Source organism: Hypomesus nipponensis, chromosome 18 (genome assembly GCF_054491055.1).
Source record: "Hypomesus nipponensis isolate SF chromosome 18, ASM5449105v1, whole genome shotgun sequence".
Lineage (NCBI taxonomy): Eukaryota > Metazoa > Chordata > Actinopteri > Osmeriformes > Osmeridae > Hypomesus > Hypomesus nipponensis.
The window spans coordinates 19,132,115-19,151,117 of record NC_140378.1 but is presented as its reverse complement, the minus strand read 5'-3'; the positions used below and the strand labels follow the sequence as shown (position 1 = coordinate 19,151,117).

Sequence of the window (19,003 nt, the reverse complement as noted above, 5' to 3'; positions counted from 1 at the left end):
TTTGTATTCAACCTTTTTTTTTTTATAAATGAGGAAATCAATGGTGGCCTTATTGTCAATTAAACCGCTGGCACTTAAAACCCACACAAGTAATCTTATGAAAAATGTTGGATTCTGAATGCGTGCATTTGTTTTGTCTGTAAGGATTAACACTTTGTTTACACTGTTCAAGGCATCATGGGTGAATATGAGCCAAAGATTGAGGTTCAGTTTCCAGAGATTGTGCCTGTGGCGAAAGGCTCTACGGTGAAGCTTGAGTGTTTCGCTCTGGGAAAGTAAGTATCCTGGCACACGGAGACAGACAGGGCATCTGGACTTGTATGTCACTTTGGAGAAAAGCGTCTGCTAGATTAATAGAATCAAAAATATATTTTTTGTCAACTGAAAAAGGCAGTAATTACTGCTATCATACACAATTAGCAAGACTACTTCTGCTTCTATGCATCATTTTCCAGACAATATTGTAAAGTTATAGCTTATAGTTTCCCAGAAAAATATAAAGTTAGCTGGTAACTGTAGAGAGTCTAAAAAGTTGTTGACAGACACATAGGCGGAGTAAATCCATTCAGTTGCGTCTGATGTTGACTTTGATCTCTCTGTGTTGCCAGCCCTGTCCCCACTATTAGCTGGAGGAGGGTGGACGAGGTTCCGTTCGGCCGGAAGGTGGATGTGAACAAGGCCAGCGGCGTTCTGGAGATCCCGTACTTCCAGGCAGAAGATGCAGGACTGTATGAATGTGTGGCCGAAAACGCCAGAGGGAGGAACACTGTCAAAGGAAAGCTCTCGTTTTATGGTAGGCTGGTGGTTTTGGGGGGAGGGGGGGGGATTCGAGGCTGGGGTCTTATCTGAACAGGATACTATGAAAATGTGTCGCACTGGAACAGGCGTGTGATCTAGGGACTATAAACAAAAATACAATTTAGATAATTTATAGCACTGTTGTCTAATCGTTTTTGTCAAAAAGTCATATTTCTGACAGAAGTCCCATTTGTTGTAAACTCTGGAAGCTTTTATCACTGGCCATATACAGTATACCTGCATCATAGAATGAAATGGCGTTGTAAATTAAAGTATTATCAATAGTTCATTCTTGACAACCTTTTTATTGTGCCAGAGGCTAACTAGAAGCGTAGACCCCCACAGATTTATACCTGACTTCAGGGAGAGAGGATTCTGTCTCCCCTACAACTCCAGTTATTGGCCATTTACTGAGGAAGCTTGGAAGGTCTCCACCAAAGCTTTAATGGTATTTCAAAGCCTAATTTGACTGTTAATGCGTTGATGATGGCGCACCAAGCTCTGCTGGGATGTGCTCATTTTAAAATGATCGAATCCATCTTTTTAGAAATGTTATTCCGAAGGAAGCGCCTTTGATATGATAATACGCATTTTCTGTACCTGCAAGTCAGATGAAAGAAGCTTCCTCTCGCCGCTGTAGTACAAACACTTGACATTGGTCTCAAAGCCCGCTTTATTCAGCTTTAGTTGTATGGGAAGCGCTGTTTGTCCTTGTTAACTTTCGGTGCTGTCTTCTTTCAAAGCCACACAAACTGGCTCCTTGCCAGGTGATAAAAATCTGTAATCTCATTTTGAGCTCCCATGGACGGGTGCCTGTGAGACATCCATCAACTCTATAGCAGAATAAGAGAATCAATACAGGGATCTGGTGCTCCCAGTAAGGACCACCGCTGGCTCCTGCTCCATATGGGGCGGTGTCGTGCTTTCAATTTCCCACTTAATGGCTCTTCCGAGTTCCATGTAATTTATGAAATAAAACCATGTAGTGGTCAGATGCATTTGAATGGACCTGCGCCGGATCAAATTGACTCCCAAGAAGTTCTGCCGTCTTCCTTTCATTATCTAATCCTTGGTGGTCCCATTTGTAATAGCTTGGGTGGTTGTCATTTGGTATCTGTTTTTGTAAAGTAATGTATTTTCAATTTAGCATTGTCTAAAAGCTTCCTGGAGCATTCATCATAAGGTAGTAGGCTACTGTGCAGAAGAGGGAAGGAGACAGACGTTGTTGGTTCGATCCCCATTCCTTAGAGAGGCGAAAATACAACTTCTTACAGGGCCTTAATGTTAATTGAATTAGGCAGAATTTGTCTTTGTGGTGAAACCCTCTTCAGGCGATGTGTTCGGCGAGCCTGTTTCAGGAGATAACAAAGAAAGTGGAAATAAGCAACATGAAACGCCCTCAAGACTTTTGGGCTTATTGCTTTCCAGCTTCTTTCTTTCCTTGTTCCCTTCCCCCGCTGACTGAGTTTGTGAGAATATTATATAAATACGAGACAGAATTGTCCCCCCCAAAATTATATTTATATCACCTTTTAATGAGTGGACAGTATCTTTTGAGACCACCCATTAAACACACTTTAAGTCAGCTAAGGAAGGAGATTGTTTCAATTGCATCCTAATAGTGGTGTATTGTTGATTCTACAGTCTGTACGTACTAAACTTAGCATTCTAATGTGTTTTGGTCATTTTCCTTGTTTACCACAATGTTTTGACGGCGCATGCACATGCACACTCAACTACACACACGGGTATAGAAGAACACAAGTGTTCAGCATAGACGCGGTCGCAAATACACACACGTTCAGGCTTCACAGAGCTGTTCCCGACCCCTGGACGAGCCTACAGTATTTATGAGGAGGCTTCAGACTATGAATCCTCTGCTATTGTTGCAGGAGATAAGACTGCAGTCATTTATGTGACAAAGAAACCACTCTCGTGAATAAATACTGCACCATTTCAACACTGTGAAAAGATCCCGGATTTTCTCAAGTCGTAAACAAAACTGCTTTAAAGAAATGGATCAGTGAAATACATCTAAGTTGTATACATTAGTAAATACTAATTGTTGTGTTTGCACTGGTTTTATTAACTAGTTATTGCTTAACACTTACAAAGTCCTCCGTGTCTGAAAATCAGTTTCGAAACACAAACAAACTAGCATCCAATACCCAACCTGTAGGAAATGTTGCAGCCCAGTAAATGGTTATGACAGAGGAACAATACAGTAGCTTTGCTGTTAAAGCCACCCCTCTTAACCTTGTATTGCTGTTATTTCTTTTCCCAGTGAGGTCAGCCTTGGGTTAATGAGAACTTGGTTGATTAATGGCACACTTGGTTGCTTCATTAACAAACTAATTGCCTGCATGGTTGATCCATCGATTCTCACACTAACTATGACCCAGTTGCAGTTCCTACCCACCCCACTGCGTAACGTCTTCATTCATTAGCGAGATGCAGGGCTCTGCAATGTTGTCCCCCCTCCCGCTGACTGTGCTCTGTCCTCAACAGCGCCGCCTCACCTGATTGAGAAGCCCGAGGATGCCCAGAGGCCCATCGACGACACCCTGGTCTGGGAATGCAAGGCCAGCGCCAAGCCCAAGCCCTCCTACCGTTGGCTGAAGAACGGGGAGTCTCTGGACCCCATGGAGGTAAGAGGGCCCGGGCTTTTTCAGAGGTCTCTTGTTCATAGAGCTGCTTCGAAGATTGAAATGTAAATGTAGATTTATACATGAGGATGTTGTCAAGGGAAACTGGTAGGTAGGGAGTGTGGCTGCTTCAGGACAGCTACAGGATGTGCTGAAAAGGCTTTTGCCATAGATAAGAGCCCATGTTTTAAATGATTTAGCTGGCTGTGGTTATCGTATATTAGTTTTGTCCTGGAGTAGAGTGGTGCCGTGCAGAACATTATGGCATAAACAGCTGCACAAGAGCTATTCTTGAATCACCAAAGCAGAACCTTGTGTACTTTGAAAACTCTGACCATATTTTTTTGCTTAAGTGGAAATCAAACTAAACAAAGCACGTCACTTGTAGCCTCTCCATGTTTTGGAAACTGTTGTTTGTTAGTTGGGAACATACAAAAGTCATAGCAGGTGCTTTTATTTGGCAAGAGAATAGGGGTAAAACATCCCCAGGAGGAACTGAAATTGGCATCAAATATCCCCAAAATGATGCAATTTTCCTCTAGTCGTCAAACTCTGTAATCTGTCTAAGTTTTTTTTACCATTAGACCACTTTTCCCCCCATGGAAGGAAAGCAAGCTTATCATACTGAGTGGATCGCACATTCACGCTTAGTTTGTTATTGTGCTGGAGGGAGTGTGTTGTGGCGGTGAGAGGCTTTTAAGGCGTTTGTGGCCTCGGTGAACGAAGACACTTGATGGTGTCTGAGCGTTGAGCATGTTTGAGCAGATGTGTTAAACACGTGAAAAACATTTCGTTTAAGTGCTGGGCAGTTTCAGTGTGAGCTTCCGTAGTACAGTAGAGGTTAATCACCAGGAATACATACTTTGGAACCAACGCTAGTGTCATCCGTGTTATCATCTAATTAGGTAGTAGAGTTTTAAATAGCTTCTGTGGCACCAACGGTATTTGTTTGTCTGGAATGTCTATTCTTTCGATTCGTTGATTCAAATCTGAATCTATATCATCCATCTGTTTGGGAGGCTAAAGAGAGACCCATATTATGCCAGCCTGTCAGAAACATCACTACACCGGGCGTCCCTACACCTTGTTCGGCATGGATATTTGGAGTAACATTGTATTCTAAATCTCTGTCAAGAGTAGGGCAAGGTAACAGGCTTCTTGTACACTTGGCCATATTAATAAGGGAGGGTGTTACCATTTTCCAAATGCCACCGTCAGTGGCGGCAACATTTAATCAATTTCCAAACCCAAAGGTCAGAGATGTAGTGAGAGAGGAGAAGGAGAATGAGGAGAAGGGTGCCATTTGTTATTCCTCATTACAAAGGGTCTATCCACTCCACTCCTCTACTCTCTCTCTCTCTCTCTCTCTCTCTCTCTCTCTCTCTCTCTCTCTCTCTCTCTCTCTCTCTCTCTCTCTCTCTCTCTCTCTCTCTCTCTCTCTCTCTCTGCTTCTTTATTTCTTTCATTCTTTTTCACGCTGTCATTCTCTCCCTTGCCCTCGACCTCTTCTTCTCTATCTCTTTCTCTATCTCTCATTCCCTCCCTTCTCTCCTCTCTCTTTGTCTCTCTCCTCCTGGTTCCAGTATCACGTCAGGGGAAGGAAATGGCGTCGAGCAGAGCTGTCACTTCAAAATACAACCACTGCGAGACAAGGACCCACTCTCACTTACTCATTTTCCACTCCTATCAAGAGAAACCCCCCCCCCCGCCCCCCCTTCACATCAGGTTTTTTTTCTTCCCCGTTTTCACACCATGCCTCCGCAGTTAAAAACGCTTCCTCGGCGGGCGGTGCGCTGTTCCATCCCAGGGACTCCTACGGCTCTAAGAAACAGCCTGTGTGATCGTTAAATCCTCTGGAAGAAAAGGGAAGCTGGCTGAACGGCCTTCTCTGGCACCACAGAGAAGACGCTTTATTAACGATGCGCAGGAAGCTGACGTATGGCTCCATTTGTCACCTGTGCCGGCAGCAACAGTCTGACCCAGTATCCAGTCCTCTGACTTCAGTCTAAATGGGCGTGTGGAGCCCAAGTGGCCCAACGTGTCACCCGCCCGTCTCTGACAGGGCCGCTGTCCATTAGCTCTGGGGCCGCGCGTCGGGTCATTTAAAAACACCCTGCGGGAGAGACAAACACACACACACACCTCAGATGCAGAGGCACGCACACACACACGGCTGCGTGCACTTGAAATACGCACACTCACTACTCCCTTTCTATTTGTTTCACACACCCAACTCACACACACAAACTCTCTCCCCCAAAAATCCGGAGAGTTGCTTTGTGCCATCCTAAGTGCTGTGTGCGTAAGTACAGCCCCTCTACCCCCCCCCTCCCCCCTCTCCCCTCCCCTCTCCCCCCTCCCCCAGGGCGTGAGCTCTTGCGCTGGGTCAGCCTCTCTGCTGTGTCGAGAACGGCTCAGTCAGAAGTCTGTTTGAAACGGCTCAGCAGGGTCACCCACTGATGGGAAGGGACAGGCCTTGTCCTTTCAAGTGGCGGCGAAGTAATGCGTTCAGACAACAGACGGACGCGCCAAAGGCCCCTCTGGAACTGCTCTCTCAATGGGTTTAAAAAAAAATGTAAAAAAGGGGCCGGCCCTGCACTCAATGGAGGAGATCAAGGGCAAGCACAATGAGAGCTGCCGAGACGCACACTGACACGACTATAAAGGGGGAGTAGGAAGCAGTGACAATTCTCATAAGGTCAAAGGGAATGAAAGGTAGGATGGAGAGGGAGGGACGAAACGGCATCCACTTTGGGTTGGAGAGAACCGGGGGAGTGTGTGTGAGTGAGTGTGTGTGTGTGAGTGTGTGTGAGTGAGTGAGTGTGTGTGAGTGAGTGAGTGTGTGTGAGTGTGTGTGAGTGTGTGTGAGTGTGAGTGAGTGAGTGAGTGAGTGAGTGAGTGAGTGAGTGAGTGAGTGTGTGTGAGTGTGTGTGTGTGTGTGTGAGTGAGTGAGTGAGTGAGTGAGTGTGTGTGAGTGTGTGTGTGTGAGTGTATTGTGTTCACAGCGAATGACGCCGCGTGAAACCTTGCTCAGAACGATCCAGATCTGTACGTAGTGGTGGTTATTGTGTTGTTCTGATTAATACCGTGGAGAGAGTTCATTTTGAAATGATGATTTGATGAGAATCTGAGCGGGGAGGTGGGGGGTGGGGGGGTGGGGGGTGGGGGGGGGGGGGTGGATGGTGTTGAAGAACGATTCTCTCTGGGCTTATTAGAACCCTGGAAAATAATGTTTCAATTATCAAAACTCCCGAGGATAGAGAGAAGGAATTACTGTAGATCAGTCCTCCATGAGGAGACGCTAGTGTTGATGGAAAAGTACTTAGGCATCTGAGCAGTGTCCATGCACTGTACGGTATAGCACTAATTAAAACCATAAAAAAGCACAGAATCGGCTGTTTTCTTTTTTCATGAGGCTGCACTGGATCTAGAGACAGTTTATTAGAAGGTTCATTTCCTCCTGTCATGTGATGTATTATTTTAGGAGCTATGTTAGAAGCTTTTTAATTTACAACGCTATAATGGAAATATGCCTCTTTGTGGATTTGAAATGTTAAATGCTGAATGTTGAACACAGCAATTATAGGATTTCTTTTATGTTCCAAATGGGTAGTTAGGAATCACATTTTGTTCCTAAATTGTTCAAAGCCATTTTGGCTTTAAACTGCAAACCTGGCTTTAATCAAGTCTTTGTGGTGGTGAGTAGCTGGGTCTTTAACCATCCTTGTGGGGACCAGAAATCCACTCAAGGACAGCAAACTATTTTATTTTTATGTTGTGGGGGTATGTTTTTGGCCCTCTTATCTATGTCTAGTGGGTAATAGGTGGGTTGGGGTTAGAATTACATTAAGGATTGGGGTTAGGAGTTTAGACTAGTTTTATGGGTAAGGGGGGGGGGGGGTTTAGGTTTAGAGTTCAGGTTAGGTTTTTGGGTTAAGGTAAGGATGAATCAAAACAGGAATTTAAATGGGATTGAATCAGTTGGACCTGATGTGTGTGTGTGTATGTTTATGTGTGTGTGTTTCAGGACAGGGTTCAGGTGAATAACGGCGTCCTGACCATCAACAGCCTGAGGCTGGTAGACATCGGCATGTACCAATGTGTGGCTGAGAACAAGCATGGAAGAGTCTTCACCAACACTGAGCTCAGAGTGATAGGTAAGACTGGACACACACTGGAAACACTCAGGACGCACACCAGACACACACTGACTGCTCATCACATCTGCTCACTGGGATGTAGATTTTCTATAATTGCAGCCATGTTTAGTGTCTCTAAAAACAAACAATGAGCATTTTGATCAGTTCAGACTCCCCCAAAGCACCTGAGTTGTTCCTGATTGTGCCGTATGTTCAGGAAGTAAACCAGATCTGTTTATGAATTGTCTGGAGCCTGGTCATAATCTGGGGAGAATCTCATTTCAAACTGCCATGTCTTTATAGTTACACCAAAAAGCCTTGTTACTCAGAGAGAGATCCAGACAGGGAGAATCGTTGTAGTTTGTTTGTGTGGGAACCTGCTCTTCATTCCTCACCAGCTGTGGGGGGACCTCGGGATTTAATGGCGATATCTGTTGTCTTGTTGGTATTAAAGGAAGGGCTGACATTGGTGTGTGTTTTACTCTCTCTCCTTCCTTCAAGGCTTGACGTGGCAGGGAGTCATTTGTGAGGCACAGCGTGTAGGATCGCTGTCACCAGTGTTCGGCCCTACGCTGGCTTTGAAGAGCATTCTGATGAGTCGCCATGCATACAAAACAGCCTGATAGAGTGTCAGTAATTAAAGCCTAAAGCAAGGTCTACAAAGCCTCCTGCTCGCCGTACAACCACTCTTTCTTGTTGGAAACCCCATGGCTGAATGCTTGATGTATTATAGCCTATCAAGGAAAACTGTGAGGCGTTAGGAAAGTGCTAAGCGTTGAGTTTCCCCTTAAATTAATGCCTTTTTAAAGAAGACACATCCACGCCAGCTCTCTGTTTCTCTCTCTCCCCCCTCTCTTTCTCGCTCTCTCTCCCTCCCCCCTCTCTCTCTCTCTCTCATTGTGTTCTACATGTTTTTGAATACAGTGATACAGTGCCTCTTCAACTCTCGTCTCTGCAGTGCCATCTTTCTGACAGTAAATTAAACAGTTTCTCTCTCTTCTTCTCCCCTTCCCTTCCTCCCCCCACTCTCTCTATCCCTTCTTCCCTTTCTTCCCCCTCCCTCCCTCCCTCCCTCCCTCCCTCCCTCCCTCCCTCCCTCCCTCCCTCCCTCCCCCTGCCCCCTCCCCCTCCCTCCCCCCCCCCGCCCCCTCCCTCCCCCCCCCCCCACCCCCTCCCTCCCTCCCGCTCCCCCCCTGCCCCCTCCCTCCCCCCCGCCCCCTCCCTCCCTCTCCCTCCCTCTCCCTCCCTCTCCCCCCTGCCCCCTCCCTCCATCCCTCCCTAGCCATAGCTCCAGACTTCTCCCAGAACCTGCTGAAGCCCCAGACCCTGACCAGGCAGGGGGGAGACGTGCTGATTGAGTGCCGGCCGAAGATGTCTCCCCACGGGATGATCTCCTGGAGGAAGGGCAAGGAGGCCCTGAGAGAGAGCCACAGGTGGGTCAGTCACACAGCTGCTTGAACGTTAGATTACATGGGATTAGGGTTCACCCAATTAAGATTAACTACAGGACACAGGATTTAGGGTAGGCTGCTAGGAAATAGTTCAGAGGAGCAAGAACCAAGAATTCCAATGTGATCACCTGGACTGGTGGCAAATGGGAAATCCACTTGAGCTTGGATCACAGAGATTACCTTGTAAGGATGTAGTGTACTTAGTTTGGCGCTATTTGTGTAATATTGTGTTCTTGTAATATCTCTCAATATTGTGTTTGTTTTTTGAATGCTTATCTTTGCGTGTCAGAGAGTTCCTCTTGCTATCAATTAAACGTACCCGTATAAATATGTGTTACTCCACAAAACGTTTAAACGTCACTTAAAAAATGGTTTATCCCGTGGAAAATGTGCATTAAACACAGCATACTCTGCGCTTTCCCACATCTCCCTCAACACCCCTTATTGCATAGAGCTGCTCTGAACATTTCCCCATTGGCTCGGTCTGCAAGTGCTTTCTGAGTGTTTACATAAGGTAATTGGCCATCGCTAGACCTTGGCACACAGATCGATGGGCGGATCCATCCGCTCATTACTGGGGAGGTGGCCCAGTCGAGGGGGTTGTTAGGCCTGAACGTACGATCCTGGCATTGAGTCTTAGGAGGTGGAGGAGGCTGCCTCCAGCTAGCGTGATCCATCATTGGCTGATGAGCCTATACCGCGTTCCTGCTTTCTCAGTGCTGGTGCTGTAGCAGCAGTACACACGTTGTGGGTAGTGAATTTTTAAAGGCTTGGATCTTTTCCGTTGTGCAGACGTTTTGTGGAGCCGGCAAAGCAGGAGAAGGGGAGAAGGGAGACTCTCTCAGAGGACATCCGTTTGTGGTTTTTGGAGGAGTGGCTGGTCGAGGTGGGGCTTGGGGGAACTGGAGCGGGAATTAGTGGAACTGTCCTTGCGTGCTCTGGCACACGGAGTGATACAGCTCTTTTGTGTCGACAGCCCTTCTCCGCTGTCAGAGTTTAGTGGTTCGTTTAGACGGCAAACTCTGCAACCCTTTCTCCACTGTCAGAGTTTAGTGGTTCGTTTAGACAGCAAGCCCTGCAACCCTTCTCCACTGTCAGAGTTTAGTGGTTCGTTTAGACGGCAAACCCTGCAACCCTTCTCCACTGTCAGAGTTTAGTGGTTCGTTTAGACGGCAAACCCTGCAACCCTTTCTCCACTGTCAGAGTTTAGTGGTTCGTTTAGACGGCAAGCCCTGCAACCCTTCTCCACTGTCGGGGTTTAGCAGTGGAATGATAAAACTGAAAGTGCAGGGATGTGTTTGATGACTCAAGGTATCAACACTTTCACATCCTCCCACGCAAACATGCTATACACACACACACACACACACACATTGTCAACTGTTCTGGCACCGTCAATTTTTGGCATCGACTACCAAAAAGACGAGCTCCAGAGACTGGTTTGCATTGCTCACAGCCTACAGCACGCCTCCTATACAAGGCAGAGCAGGGATCTTCTGCAGCTATTCCTGGCCTCCTTTGGTAGCCTCTTAATTTGCGCAGACGGCGCTCTGAACAGGAGACACAACAGCACACCTGCCTGTGCATGTGGTGTGGCGATGGGGGGGCCTGAATTTCTTTTTTGATCTGGGATTAATTGTATTAGCTGCATCAGCAGCCTTGGTGCCACCGTGCTGCCCGAGATCCTTCTTCACCACGGTATGGCACGCTGCAGGTTCCCCTCTCTCACCTCCTCCCCCTCTCCCTCCACCTCCTCCCCCTCTCCCTCCACCACCTCAATCTCCCTCTCTCACCTCCTCCCCCTCTCCCTCCACCACCTCAATCTCCCTCTCTCACCTCCTCCCCCTCTCCCTCCACCACCTCAACCTCCCTCTCTCACCTCCTCCCCCTCTCCCTCCACCACCTCAACCTCCCTCTCTCACCTCCTCCCCCTCTCCCTCCACCACCTCAACCTCCCTCCACCTCCTACCCCTCTCCCTCCACCACCTCAACCTCCCTCCACCTCCTACCCCTCTCCCTCCACCACCTCAACCTCCCTCCACCTCCTCCCCCTTTCTCCACCTCTCCCCACTGCTTCCCTCTTGCCTCCCCGGGCAACGTGATGTGTCGCTGCATAAATAATAACTGATGATTGCAATGCTCCCAGCATGGACCTGGTTTAGATATCTCACTAAAGGAGGTTGTGATTGTGATGTGTGACTGAGGCTATTGTAGACCATGGGGGGGGGGGGGGGCTTCTTGGTCTTGAGCCCTAAATGTTTTCTCAAAAGCTTTGAATCCTTTAGGTAAAAATTTGGATTTTATTATTTGGCACAAATAACAATATGAGTCCAACGTAATGTTTATATTCCATAAAGCTCGAAAAACTATTTTACGCTCAAATTAATGCTAAAAAAATGCATTTAGCCCTTGGATTACCTTTGGAAGTTTCTATCTCAGCTCACATCCAACCTTGACTAGGTCCTTGGTTGAAGGCTCGGATGTAGCAGTTTTTTACAATTGCTATGATAGTTTTTTCAATACCTTAAACAAGTTTTCTAAACTCTCAACGCACCAACACGCCTACCACACAATTGGCAAAACTGTTAATTTCATGCTCAAAATCACACATCATAAACTAAACTCAAACACTAATTGTCATAACACAAAAATACCCTAAACATGACACCATGTCTACCAAACAATAACACATGTTCTCTTTTCACTGGAACATTTAGTCAATTATAGCACAATGTCATAAAAAGCACTAACATCAGATGGAATTACAGAAACAGCCTTCATTTATGCAGGTATGTGTCAGGTCTCACAGTTTATGGATTATAGATTGTGTTTGCAATGCAGTTTCTTTTGAAGCCTCTCTACGTTTTAGTTTTGTTGGGTTTTGTAAAATGCATGCATTTTGTTTCTTTTGCAGCATAAATTCAGAACAAAAAATGAATGACTCATCTTAGAGTAGCTTTATAGAATGTACGGTTACTGTATTGAAAAAAAGAAGACAGAAATATAATTGTTGCAGTAAAGGCTTAATTTGCAACAGAACATTACTGCAAGAAATATGCAATATAGCTTCCATTTACAGTATTACCCTAGCTCTGGCCCTTCTCTGAGCGCCACCACACATTCTAACTCCTCTCCCTCCCTCTTGTCCCACTCCTCTCCCTTGACCTTGTACTTGTCTTCCTTTTCCTTGTCCTGGTACTTGTCCTCCTTTCCCTTGTCCTGCTACTTGTCTTCCTCTGCCTTGTCCTGGTACTTGTCTCCCTCTCCCTTGTCCTGCTACTTGTCTTCCTCTGCCTTGTCCTGGTACTTGTCCTCCTCTCCCTTGTCCTGCTACTTGTCTTCCTCTGCCTTGTCCTGGTACTTGTCTCCCTCTCCCTCGTGCAGGCATTACTGTATTCTTACTTTCTTCATGTTGCTCTATATTGTTCTTTTCCCACACAAGATCAGCCCAAAGAGGTCCTCGTTACTGTCTATACCATATTGCAGTGGTTCTCAACCCTGTCCTCAGGGACCCCCTGTCCTGCACGTTTTAGATGTTTCTCTGCTCCAACACACCTGATTCAAATGCATGTTCGTTACCAGGCTTCTACAGAGCTAGGTAATGACGCATTCATTTGAATCAGGTGTGTTGAAGCAGGGAAACATCTAAAACATGCAGAGTTGAGAACCACTGCCATATGGTCATGCAATTGAAAGAACCTCAACACCTGAGTGTTTCCTAGTTGGGAATCAGCTGTGATTTACAGTATTTGCATAACCTCAGCTGTTTCTCAGTAGCAATGGAATAAAATACAAGGGATATATTTGTGTTTCAATTCACAATATAAACAGGTGTTCACTTTGACTTTAGCCAATAATTTAGGTTTTGAACATGATGTTATCAGTTTTGCAGACAGAGTGAAAGCATTGGTAAATTGGGCAGTAAAAATAGATTGTTTTGGTCTTGGTTGAGCTTATACGTATGTAAAAGAAGTTCAAGTATTTCAAATTTGTGTTCACTATGCATTTTGTGTCAACGCAACAAGAAATGTGTTCATTGTACAGCCTACACAGGCGGATGTTGTGCTAACTGTGCTAAGAGTTTAGGAAACGTGTTAAAGGTATTGAAACAACTGTCATAGCGATTGTAAAAAACTGTAATAACGTCTGGCTCCACCCCCGCTTGCTCCGCCCTCGCTGGCTCCGCCCCCGCTGGCTCCGCCCATGCTGTACACCTGGTTTTCATCTCGCAGCAGGTAGAACCCAATGATGGATGAGCCTCTGAGGTATGCATTCGTTTAGGAGTCGCAAACCACGGATTTCCACAACAGGATGCTGTATTTTCCGATTGTAAATAAGAACAACACTGGGTTTTCTAGTAGTGGGTAGTACATGGCAAGAAAATATCTCAGCTGTAATTGGCAATGAACCTGGTTATTTAAGTCTGATTTGATTCTATCTTGGTGTGTCGGATGTGAATATACCGTAAATAATGTTATGAATCTCTGCAAAATATTAATAAGTCTGTAAATATATAAGCAAGTTTTCTGCCATATTGAGCTGCACTAAGCAACTGAGGCTTTCCTGTGTTGCTACACAAGGGGGGGATTTGAACCTATGACTTCCCTGACCTGTTGGGGATCTGATTCGTTGATTGACTTGAGTCATCTTTCCACATTTTACACAGCTGCCATAGGAGCCGATGGCTTGCTGTCACTGTGGGTCCACATTTCAGATAGAGCAGGTCACCTTGAAAATATGAAATTTGGAGGGAGTTGGGGTATATCTGAAACGGTCACATTTGTAACATTGTGTTAACATATTCACCATCTCAGTAAGTGACGAAACGATATGAGATCAGGTTGCTGTGCCAGTCACTTCTAACAGGATTTAATATAACAGGATTCCAGCGCACTTATACAGGGCGATAAGGTTAACATTAATGTGCTTACCATAATTACATCTCGATGCTGACCAGACCGACTGCCTGTAAAAACAGATTGAACTAATAGGTTTGTCAAAATCACACTGAAAATAGACCTCTTGAGTGAACGATTGTTATACTGAGGTCAGGAGACGAGAACGCAGCCCTTAATCCTGTTATACAGACCCAAGCAGGAAGCAGGCATCTTTCCAGATTATAATCTCAAAGAGAGTTGGCAAAATGTCATTGAACATCAAGATGAAGGAGTCTCCTTCTCCCACGGCACATGGTTTAAAGAGACTTTGTTTCGTGACGTTAGAAACGTGTGGTCGCCATCTTTGTGTTTATCTCCAAGCCAGTCTTAGTTTCTATGCACCACAAGATTTTCCCTTAAACCTCAATGGTTGCGAAGAAGTCCTGGAGCAAAGAGTACCCTAAGAACAAAAGAGGAAACAATTTCTTCACCCTTTCAAATCTTATTACTCCCTGTGAGAGATGTATTGTAGGAAAAGTGCTGGATACTGCAGTTTAGTCCCTGTGATGTCTTATATCCATAACTCTTTATTACGGGCTATTAACGCCAGAAAACCCAGGGGTAGTGGTGGGGGAAATACCCCATTGGTTATCCTGAGGGACCAGTTATAGTACACAGAATACACTGCTGCATTGTAATTCGTGGGATCTTCGCGTATTATCTTAGTAGGTCAGATTTGATGATCTTGTAAGACCTAGCCTGTTGGGCAGCGTGTTTCAGGGGGATGAATGTCTTATTAAAGCTTTTAATAAGTGTCTTGGGTGTCGGCCAGTTTTGGCACTCTCTTTAGTTTGGATGACATGAGGGAGGCTTAGAACGGGTTTTGCCGGAGCGTGCGTTTTTCCACTGACAACGGGAAGGAGAATGTGGTGATCCTTCGATTGAAACAAAATCTGCTGTTGTATTACAGTATGGTTCACATTGTCAGATAAGCACATGGCAACGTGACATGAAAACGCAACACCTGTTTATGCGTAAGGCCCACTCATTATTTTAGGTTAGAAACCACTTTTTTCGCTTCCTCACCGCACCTGTTCGTTTTTTGGGTTTATTTTTTATTGCTCGAAAAAGTACAAACTTATACAGATAATCACACTGAGGTACGTAGAACAGTAAACAAGTGTATAAACATCACCGCACCTGTTTTGGCGTGTATTTATAGATGTGTGACATTGTAGCCGGCAACACGTTCTTGTATGAGAACCATGGACTGGATTACCTTACCTTAATTATGATTTTACAGTAGTCACGATATCTGCAAAGGCATCAATAAACCCTTGATTTGAACAGTCTCAAAATGTGAATCACAAACAATTCAACTCACTACAAGTGAAAAGATTGGCACTCCATTTTCTTTTTGTCTATTTCTTTATTTTTTTTGCCTCATTGCTACTTTATGGTGATTGACAGAAATGCTGTTAGCATGAACCCACAGGCAGCATTCCCCAGTTACTGTAGACTTGGAATAAAATGAAAGGAGTTTAACCTATAAGCCTATCCTGTAGGTTGTAATTACCCGAAATCATATTCTAACCTTAGATGAAGATAAATTGATATAAAACATTCAATCTAAGTAGGCTATGTGGCCTCCTCGCTTGATAAAACGACAACAATATACAGTGGGGTCATTTTTAAAAATTAAATGTTCAGTGTTGCTGCGGATGCCGTTACCCTACTTGTTAAATCTCAATACTTGGACATGATTCGATTCCTGATCTAACTCAAAAAAATGATGACACACATGACCGCTAGCTTGCAATGACACACATTGTTATTCTTAACTAGAGACAGTAACTGTCAAAGTACCGTCTTCGTCAATCCAATGATGACAGATTCCAAGTCTCAATGTGGGTTTAACAGGTAATATAATAACTGATAAAAATTCCAACACATCACAAGTTCACACCGCAGAAGAAGAGGATTACAATTCACTGTCAGTTGAATTTTAAAAAGTTTCTAACCTATAATCGTGTGAAGAGTGAGGTAGAACAGTCAGAACATTTGCAGCTACAAGTAACGAGTTACGCATTTCATGTGACCACTAGAGCATATACAGTTATGAACTGATGCTGGCAGTCAAATGCTGTTTTTTCCACACACAGTCACAGTCTAACTTAACGCAGAGATAAGTTGTTCTGTTTAAATGTTTCTCTCTTAATCTCGCCCCTCAGGGTCTCTGTGTTGGACAACGGAAGTCTTCGAATCGCAAACGTTTCCAAAATGGATGCTGGTCTTTACACATGTGTGGCTAGGAACCAGTTTGGAGTAGCCAGCAGTGCCGGGAGTCTCTTTGTTAAAGGTAAGGTGCAGGGTCTGCCAAGCCCTTAACGCAGGAGCTCAGGTTCAATTTTTGACCCGGGTCATTTCCTGCATGTCTTCTCCTCTTTGCTTTTCTGTCTCTCTCTTCAACTGTCTCCAAAAATACAGCACAGAAAAGGTCAATCATTTTTAGAACCTTAGTAGACTCCTCTTAACCCTCAGCCAGTCAGAATGTTTTACAGCCAATTTCCTGGTTGTATTGTGTGTTGTGTGGGACTTATTCCAAAAGCTTTTTGAAGATAATTTCGCTTGCTTTTCAGCTATTATAATGAGCTGGCAAATGTTTTGAACATCATTCTTGAACAGCTCAAAATAAATGAATTGTATTCCTACAATATCTTAGAAAAGCAGGCTGTGCCACTTATATCTGAAGAATTTCAAGTTAACTATCTGCACGTATCCGACATCATGCAGCCAAACCACAGTTCTCCCTAACCACATTTATCCACACATGCTAAGCATGGCATGGGAGACCAGCAGCTAGTTTCCAAACGCCACAAAGATATTCTGCACAATTACTTGATTGGTCAAGGTTAGAATAAGCGTTTGACTTTAAACTTGCGCCCGGGCCTTGATGTTTAATTCATACTTTTGTATGCCGGCTAATAGCCGTGCTGGGTTTGTTTAAGGCTTCAATCCATTTAAATCACATGCTTCTGCAAGGCAATGAATTTCCCAGCCCTTTTTAAATAGCAGAGTCAACAACAATGCTCTATTAAAATGCCTTTTTGGTGATTCTTCCCAAGTTTTGAATTGCAAATGTCCTTCTTTCCTTTCCCATTGTTGGTCCTTTCACATGTAAGTATGGGGCTATCACCTACACGAGTACATCTTTTTGGATCATATTTACATATGGTATTCATGAAATGCAACCAGTTTCATCTGACGGAAATCAATCCCAGCCTTTTTCAAGGAGCATGTGATATAACCCCCAGGTTGATTTTGTCTGGTTGACTTTCTGAAACGTTACACATTCCTGATCCACATTTACTTCCCTCAGTAGCTGAATTGTATTCCTGTATGAAATACAGGCGTAGGCCCAGATGTGCCCTTGATCTTCAAGGCAAACATCAGGTGGGAGTTCAGAATCCGGATGTTGATGAAGTCCTCCCTCTCATTTCTCAGTCTAAATCTAGATCTAGTTTCCCAACCTCACCTGAAATGCACCTCCACTACCAGTCAGACCACCTCAGGGGGTGTGAGATAAACAAACTAGCTTGTTTTGACAGCCTGCAGTACAGACCTTTACTCCCCCTGACACGCTGTGTCGGCGTTTCTGTCCATTAGACGCTTATGATGCGCATGCATAATTCACCACAGGCTTGCGGTACGGCCCCCCCCACACACACACACACACATTCGGTTTGCATTGTCGAAGGGAAAGAGATGCCCAACCGAGTCGGACCAAAGATTATGTTGATATCTAACACGCCCCACGCTGTGGTTGAAATGGGATGGCTGTTTGTCTGGGCGCAAATGGAACCAAATTATAGACTCTGGGCTGACCTGTGGAAAGGGTGGTTTGTGCAAGAGAGCACCCCCCTCTCGCTCTCTTTTCTCTCTTGCTCTTTATCTCTGATACGTTAGTCAGACATGGTGAGGCTTTGTGGAAGTAACTGGTTGCTTGAGTCCGAGGAAGACAAACAAACAAGCTCAAATCAATTCGATTGATTTGTATTCTGCAGAGACACGTGGTTTTGACAACATGCGATAGTCTGTTCATTAAATGAATATGTATTAAAACAATCCCTGACCTCCCACAGTTGTTCTGTGGTTTGAAACTAGGTTGAAAGAAATAACTTTTGAAAAGGAAAATAAAAAAGCATTCCTGAGCATTTCTGCTCAGGAAGGAATGCTCTATCTAAGGTGAGGAGATGACCCCGAGCGGGTTTTTCTATGATAACTTGAAAATGTGCTGCTTTGGTTTCTACAGAGCCAACTATCATCACCAGTCTGGCAGGGCACCTGGACGTGACTGTGGGCGAGAGCATTGTCCTCCCCTGCCAGGTCGCCCACGACCCCTCGCTTGACCTCAAGTTCACCTGGTTCTTCAACGAGCAGCTCATCCACTTCGGGAGCCATGGGGGGTACTTTGAGAGAGTCGGCGGAGTGAGTGATTTCTTTACGGATTACTCTTGTAATGCAGTGCTTTTAGAATGTGCAACTTTTTTTTCGCCCTTTGTGCAGGATTTCTGTAAAAGCTTCTTTCGTTCTAGTAAAGGGGAGACATTGAATATCATTCCTGAAAGAATCTTAAGTGAAGGAAAAGTTATTTTAGAGGGACATTTTGACACCCTCCAAAACTTCCAAACCATTAGTAAACTTTGTTTGAAGTTGTTTACCTTCAAAGAGCACAACCCTTAAATTGACTTTGTGGTAGATCAGAGGGTGAAACTTTGAGATGAATACTTGTTTGTTACATCTACTTTCATACTGCCTCAGGGTCTCTCAAGCTCTGCTCTACCAGAGCATTTCACGCTTTCCCAATTATGAATCATTATTTATCTCAATTGACGAGAGTTTGTTTGCCTTTTATGCTCGTTGATAACACCTCCTTCATTGACAAAAGCAGTGCCTGCGGAATTGACGATTCGCTCTTTGCTCAGTCGAGCATTGCATTTGATCTTCTACCTCCGAATACATTTCTCCTTTAATTATGTAAAGTAATTATGATGGCTTGGGTTCTTAATCACCTTCTGTTTATTCTGGAATGT

At 44.8% G+C, this 19,003-nt stretch overlaps 1 protein-coding gene across 1 annotated transcript in view; it reads left to right on the top strand.

The window, feature by feature from the left end:
- The window catches only part of cntn3a.1 (contactin 3a, tandem duplicate 1), a 58,268-nt gene that overhangs the window by 31,127 nt on the left and 8,138 nt on the right, over positions 1 to 19,003 (top strand). Inside the window, exons 7-13 of the mRNA XM_084680226.1 lie at positions 173 to 275; positions 609 to 793; positions 3,307 to 3,446; positions 7,471 to 7,600; positions 8,865 to 9,015; positions 16,142 to 16,269; positions 18,223 to 18,398. Of these exons, the coding sequence (XP_084536352.1) occupies positions 173 to 275; positions 609 to 793; positions 3,307 to 3,446; positions 7,471 to 7,600; positions 8,865 to 9,015; positions 16,142 to 16,269; positions 18,223 to 18,398 (1,013 nt within the window). The remainder of the gene's footprint in view (positions 1 to 172; positions 276 to 608; positions 794 to 3,306; positions 3,447 to 7,470; positions 7,601 to 8,864; positions 9,016 to 16,141; positions 16,270 to 18,222; positions 18,399 to 19,003) is intronic.